The sequence below is a fragment of the Bos grunniens genome, chromosome 23 (genome assembly GCF_055505025.1).
Source record: "Bos grunniens cultivar Pamir isolate PY7600 chromosome 23, Bosgru_T2T1.0, whole genome shotgun sequence".
Taxonomy (NCBI): domain Eukaryota; kingdom Metazoa; phylum Chordata; class Mammalia; order Artiodactyla; family Bovidae; genus Bos; species Bos grunniens.
In genome coordinates, this window is record NC_141187.1 from 33,210,512 (window position 1) to 33,217,777 (window position 7,266).

Genomic DNA, 7,266 nt, shown 5'->3' on the forward strand with positions numbered 1-7,266 from the left:
GGTGGAAGACGGGGCCTGATCACCCCACTGGGAGGGATTAGAAGGGGCACAGACCCACAGGAGCCTGGACTAGGCAGGTGGCAACGATTGCTTGGTACACAGGTTGACGCGCGTGTTAGGGCTTAGAAAGGAAATTTGTGAAGGTCATTTAGGAGGTGGTGTCCACGCCGTCTTGGGGGAAATTATTACCAAGCAACTGCCAGGGGATTTTTAGGAGAAGAAACTTGGTTTTTGTGTGCTCGTGTTCTGCCCTCCCCAAGGAGGTGTCCCATCTGCTATGAAATTCTTGACCCCCTCGCAATTATCAGGCTAGAAAGAGGGGGATACATAAGTGAGTACGAATTGGCTTTTCCGGAGATGGCCTGGGACATGGGATATTTAACCCATCTGTATTTTCATCTGCACCTGATCAAGCCCACCAAGACACAATGGACTTTAAAAGTTAAGGGAGAAACAGTCTTGGATCATGTGGTGTTCTGGTTCGGCTGTGCTGACCGGCAGGTGAAGACACGCCGATCCTCCTTCTCCCTTTGGGATCTGGCAGGTAAGGCTCTTCTCACCCCAATTAGGAAGGAGGCAGAATGGCAATTTCAGTGTTATTGAATGGAAATATCAGAAGTACACAGGGTACCGAGAACTTTGTAGACAGAACGAAAAGGAAAAGTAGAAGAAGGTCCGAGAAGGTAAACAAGATGGGGGAGTGAATCTAAGGCAACTGTATTGGAGTGCATGATTAAAAATTTAAAGAAGGGATTTGGAGGAGACTGTAGGGTAAAGATGAAGCCTAACCGCCTCCACATACTCTGTGAGGTCGAATGTCCCCCTTTGGGAGTAGGATGGTCACCAGAGAACACCATGAACTCAAAAATAGTGGAAGCAGTCTATATAGTAGTCACAGGAGAGCCAGGACACATGGATCAAAATCCATATATTGACTCATGGCTAGGGTTAGCTCAAGACCCTCCTATTTGGACAAGGTTCTGTATTCCAGAAGGGAAAGGGAAAAATATTAGTGGCACAAAAATTGACTGATGATAAAAAAGGAAATTCTACAGGATTTGGACGGGGATGACCTGACCCCTCCCCCATACTGGATGATGACGCGCCTGCCTCCCAGTGCTCCACCAGGACCTGAGGCCACCTTAATGCCGGATCCAGGGCCAGGTGAAGCTCCTGTAGCAGCCACTGCTCTTCCACCAGCTCTCCCCGAGTTCGTAGAGCCGCCGTTTCGGTGGGCTCCAATCCCAGCAATGGTGACCTCTGGTCAATGCCCCCAGAATTCCACCTCAGCTGAACCTCGTAGATTGTATCCACCTCTCCCGGTGAGTACTGATGGGAAGGGGGAAGAAAACACAGCAATTAGACAGAGGCTGCTCCCCTCCAAGGAACAGGGGGAAAGAACCCCACTACAGATGCCTCTCAGAGAGCTACAACAGCCTCCAGTTCAGGACGCAGTTCAGGCACTACCATCAGCCCCCTGTAGCCTAGTATTACCAGCCATTTCCCTCTACGGATATGTTAAACTGGCAGAGACACGCTCCACCGTACTCGGGGGAGCCACAAGCCACGATTAGGCTAATGGAGACTATTTTTCGAACCCACCACCCTGCATAGGATGACATAATCCAACTACTAGTCTCCTTTTTCAGCACTGAGGAAAGACACAGGATCCTAACAGACCAAAAAATGGTTAAGAGAAATGGCACCTGGGGGTTCTGCAAACCCGCAGCGGTGGGCAGAACTAGCCACTCCCAATAAGAGGCCCAATTGGGACTGTAACACAGAAAAAGGGAGGGGTCACCTGGAGAGAGATCGGGTGACTATTTTACAAGGTCTCAAGAAGGGGGCCTGAAAAGCTATGAGTATTGCAAAACCCTCTGAAGTGATTCAAAGGGAAAGCAACTCACCCTCTGAGTTCTGCGAAAGACTGTGCAAGGCCTATAGACTTTATACGCCAGTAGACCCAGCCAGAGGCTGCTGGGTCTCAGATGGTGATAAATGCAGCCTTTGTGTCTCTAGCCTACCCGGAAAATGTCAGATGGGGGGACACCAAGTGACTCACGAATTTTTATACATCCTTGAATGCCCAGTACCTTTGTTAGGAAGAGACTTGCTGTCTAAATTGGGGACACAAGTGACCTTTCCCCCCACGAAAGACCCATTGTTTGAGTGGGCTCAACCACCTATTTACTCTTCTTCTCAATAACCCCTCAAGATGAATGGAGGTTGCACGATCTCCCAGAAGGGAAACTGGACAGGCTAAACAGTCGAGAGACAAAGTTAACTCAACAATTCCTTGAGGTCTGGGTGGAAGACAACCCACCCCAGGGTTGCAAAACAAGTCCCACTGGTAATAGAACTCAAACCTGGTACAATTATGTCAGCACCCGCCTTGGGCCTGCCAGATCTTGCTAAGCCGTTTACTCCTTACATGACTGAAAAGGACAAGGTGGCTACGGGAGTGTTGTTTCAGACTATGGGGACATGGGACAGACCCGTGACTTATCTCTAATCAGCTGGACAGTGTTGCTGGACTGGGTGGCTGGGATGCTTACGGGCAGTTGCTGCAGTTGCCTTACTGGTCCAGGAGGCAACCAAGCTGACTTTGGGCCAAGATTTGATCATAAAAGTGCCACATGAGGTCAACACTCTCCTGCGAGGGGACCCCATAAATGGCTGTCAACATCCCGGATTACTCAATACCAGGGACTGTTATGTGAGAACCCCCATGTTACTACTGAGCCTTGTCAGGCCCTGAATCTGGCCACTCTCCTTCCTGTGGGAGAAGGTGGGCCCTCACATGATTGCAAGGAAATACGCCAACAGACCTGACTTGAGAGACCACCCAATCCCCGACCCAGATTTGGTCCTGTACATCAATGGCACCAGCCTGGTGAAACAAGGACAGTGATTGTCGGGATATGCAGTCATCATGGAAGAAACCATCATTGAGGCTAGCTCTCTGCCATCACACTGGTCCGCTCAATGGGCCAAACTATATGCTCTAATCCAGGCCCTCCAGCTGTCAAAAAGTAAGAAGACAAACATTTACATAGACTCCAGGTATGCTTTTGCCACACTACAGGGCTCTGTATAAGGAGAGAGGGCTTTGACAGCTAGTAAAAAAGATATTAAAAATAAGAAAGAAATTAAGACCCTATTAGATGTTGCCTGGGAACCAGAAAGGGTTGCAGTCATACACTGCTGAGGACGTCAAAAAGAGGATACCCCCAGGGCTCAGGGAACAAACTGACAGATAAGACCGCTAAACAAGCAGCCGAGGGCTTGGGGGTGACAAGTGAAGCCCCTATTAAAGCTCTCCAAAATACACTGAAGCCCAAAACCAACTAGCCAAAGCAGAAGGGGCCGTCAAGACTGAAAAGAGATGGTGGGAGTTGCCAAGTGGCAAATTATTGGTACCGGAGGAGCTGGCACCCACTCTGGTAAGCCAAACACACCAAGCGACCCATCTAGGCCGTGATAAACTGGAAGAGCTAATTTGAAAATATTTCTTGGTCCCCTGCCTCTCTTCCCTATGCAGGACAAAATCTCAGAACTACACTGCCTGCTCACAGGTCAATATTGCCTCTTGGCACAGACAGAAACCTCCAGGGATTCAGGTAAAAGGCACACTGCCCTTTGAACACCTGGAAGTGGACTTCCCTGAAATGAAACCTCACCGACACTACCATTACCTGCTGGTCATAATATGTATGCTCTCAGGATGGGTAGAAGCTTTCCCTACCTGGACTGAAAGAGCATCAAAAGTAGCCTGTTGCCTGCTTAGGGAGATAGTTCCCAGATTTGGATTTCTTACCAGCATTGGACATCCCTGGTAGCTCAGACGGTAAAGTGTCTGCCTACAATGCGGGAGACCCGGGTTCGATCCCTGGGTCAGGAAGATCCCCTGGAGAAGGAAACAGCAACCCACTCTAATATTCATGCCTGGAAAATCCCATGGACCTAGGAGCCTGGTAGGCTACAATCCATGGGGTCTCAAAGAGTTGGACACGACTGAGCCACTTCACTTTACCAGCATTGGACATCTTTTTGGGTGTTAGTTCTAAAAGGTCTTTTAGATCTTCATAGAACATTCAACTTCAGCTTCTTCAGCGTTACTGGTTGGGTCATAGGCTTGGATTACCATGATATTGAATGGTTTGTCTTGGAAATGAACAGAGATCATTCTGTAGTTTTTGAGATTGCATCCAAGTACTGCATTTCGGACTCTTTTGTTGACCATGATGGCTACTCCATTTCTTCTAAGGGATTCCTGCCCACAGTAGTAGATATAGTGGTCCTCTGAGTTAAATTCACCCTTCCAGTTCATTTTAGTTCACTGATTCCTAGAATGTCGACATTCACTCTTGCCATCTCCTGTTTGACCACTTCCAATTTGCCTTGATTCATGGACCTGACATTCCAGGTTCCTATGCAATATTGCTCTTTACAGCATTGGACCTTGCTTCTATCACCAGTTGCATCCACAACTGGGTATTGTTTTTGCTTTGGCTCCATCCCTTCATTCTTTCTGGAGTTATTTCTCCACTGATCTCCAGTAGCATATTGGGCACCTACCAACCTGGGGAGTTCCCCTTTCAGTATCCTATCATTTTGCCTTTTCATACTGTTCATGGGGTTCTCAAGGCAAGAATATTGAAGTGGTTTGCCATTCCTTTCTCCAGTGGACCACATTCTGTCAGACCTCTCCATCATGACCTGCCCGTCTTGGGTGGCCCCACAGGGCATGGCTTAGTTTCCTTGAGTTAGACAAGGCTGTGGTCCGTGTGATCAGATTGACTAGTTTTCTGTGATTATGGTTTCAGTGTGTCTGCTCTCTGATGCCCTCTCACAACACCTACCATCTTACTTGGGTTTCTCTTACCTTGAACGTGGGGTATCTCTTCACGGCTGACCCAGCAAAGTGCAGCCGCTGCTCCTGACTTTGGACGTGGGGTAGCTCCTCTCGGCTGCTTCTGTGCTGACTTCACCTGGCACTCCCGGCCGCCGCCTTGACCTTGGGCGTACGGTAGCTCGTCTTGGCCGCCGCCCCTGACCTCGGGCAGATGGTGATTACAGCCATGAAATTAAAAGACGCTTACTCCTTGGAAGGAAAGTTATGACCAACCTAGATAGCATATTGAAAAGCAGAGATATTACTTTGCCAACAAAGATCCGTCTAGTCAAGGCTATGGTTTTTCCAGTGATCATGTATGGATGTGAAAGTTGGACTGTGAAGAAAGCTGAGCACTGAAGACTTAATGCTTTTGAACTGTGGTGTTGGAGAAGACTCTTGAGAGTCCCTTGGACTGCAGGGAGATCCAACCAGTCCATCCTAAAGGACATCAGTACCGGGTGCTCATTGGAAGGACTGATGCTGAAGCTGAAACTCCAATACTTTGGCCACCTCATGCAAAGTGTTGACTCATTGGAAAATACCCTGATGCTGGGAGGGATTGGGGGCAGGAGGAAGAGGGGACGACAGAGGATGAGATGGCTGGATGGCATCACGGACTCGATGGACATGAGTCTGAGTGAACTTGGGGAGGACAGGGAGGCCTGGTGTGCTGTGATTCATGGGGTCGCAAAGAGCCGGACATGACTGAGTGACTGAACTGAACTGAACTGACCAGCATTGGATCGGACAATGGCCCGGCTTTCGTAGCTGATTTAGTATAGCAAGTGAGTAAAATTTTAAACATCAAGTGGAAATTACATACAACATATAGGCCCCAGAGTTCTGAGATGGTGCAAGGAACCAACTGGACACTTAAAGAGACACTCTCCAAGTGGATCTTAGAGACTGACTATTTCTGGGTGGACTTGTTTCTCACCATAGCTCTGCTCAGACTCAGGATGACCCCACAGTCCCATGGCTCTTCTCCATACAAAATTGTATATGGGAGGCCCCCTCCCATAATAAAACAGGTGTCAACAAATTTGCCTCAGGTAAGGGAAGATGAGATTCCCCAGCAGATGGAACAACTGGGTAAGGTAATAAATCAGGTAACTAAGTTTGTACAAGAAAGGGTGCCATTCCCCCTTGGGGAACAGATTCACGAATTTGTACCCGGGGATCAGGTGTGGTCAAAGACTCCTTGGCCCCACATTAGAAGGGTCCATAGAACTGTTGTTCTAAGCAGCCCTACTGCAGTTAAAGTTGCAGGTGTCACTCCCTGGATCCTCCACATGAGGGTGAAGAGAGCATACCACGAGACCGAGAGGACGCCGAGCAGACTACACAAAAGGACCCCACTGATCCCTGTGAAACCAAGATCATCATAAAGAAGAAAAAGAGATGAAGCTCTATAATCAACTGCTGCTACAAGGACTTGCTTGTATCATCTTGAGTCTAACCATAGTTTCAGTACAAAGAGGGACCTGTGCTATAATTAAAGTTGAATGTTGTGTATATATTCCTGATTTATCTGGCTATATATCAGCCACCCTAGATGACATGAAAAGTCAGGTAAAGTTATGTCTGATGATAATCTTCCTTTTTGGACTTCGGTCCTATCTTGGGTGAAGGGTGATTGGTGGAAAACTATATTTACCATTGTTATAGTTGTCTTGATAGTTCTGCTTTGTGGACCCTTTATTTTACAATGTATTATGAACTTTGTAACCCAAAGGTTGATATCGTTCTCCCAAATTAGAGGTCGGAGAGTCAGGGTGCAATATATCCCTATGAATGATGCTCATACTATGAGTTAACAGCATCAAGAGTGGGGAATGAAGGAGGAAACAGACAGAACAGGCTCCATCTTGAAAGCAAGACTCCATCTTGGGCCCGACTGTGGACTTTGAGCTATATGCCCAATATCTATGGAAATGACATACCAACTGGAAGACCAGGCCCCCTGGACGGAAGAGCCCCAGGGCTCGTACCTAGACTCTCTGCTGTCTAAAAGAATATCCTAATTATCTGTGTAACCGAATAGAATCATAAATTCTATTATGCTTATTGGGGTATGACCACAGGCCTATTGATAATTGTCCCCTGTTAATTACCTAGGCTTAAGGCACATGAATCACGGGGTAACTTTGATTGTATCTTTCTTTTCCTTTGTTCAGACTAGTTTCAGGGAATTTGGGGAGGTGGGTTTGGCACGTATACTTAGGGTATATAAGGTTTTCAGAAAAACTGGTCAGGGTCCTTGGCTAAGAGGAGACTCTGTCTTGGGCCCACTGGTGTAATAGTGTAATAAACTGCACTCCACTTTCTGCATTGTCCTTTCTGAGTGAGTTTGTTTCCCAGAACACGTG

The 7,266-nt window shown here is 47.6% G+C and overlaps 1 protein-coding gene across 1 annotated transcript; it reads left to right on the forward strand.

The window, feature by feature from the left end:
- The first annotated feature begins 466 nt into the window (after positions 1–466).
- LOC147347519 (uncharacterized) lies at positions 467–2,911 on the forward strand. The gene is made up of 4 exons (XM_086370593.1): positions 467–501; positions 693–971; positions 1,055–1,322; positions 2,789–2,911. The coding sequence occupies exons 1-4, from the start codon at positions 467–469 to the stop codon at positions 2,909–2,911; spliced, it is 705 nt and encodes a 234-aa protein (XP_086226719.1).
- Positions 2,912–7,266: the final 4,355 nt, after the last annotated feature.

Bases quoted from the DNA above. Each gene is read 5' to 3' on its own strand.
- LOC147347519 (XM_086370593.1), top strand. From the start codon at position 467: ATGTGGTGTTCTGGTTCGGCTGTGCTGACCGGCAG. The intron at 502-692 runs GTGAAGACACGC...AAGGTAAACAAG, and splicing joins TCGGCTGTGCTGACCGGCAG to ATGGGGGAGTGAATCTAAGG. The intron at 972-1,054 runs GACAAGGTTCTG...GGAAATTCTACA, and splicing joins GCTCAAGACCCTCCTATTTG to GGATTTGGACGGGGATGACC.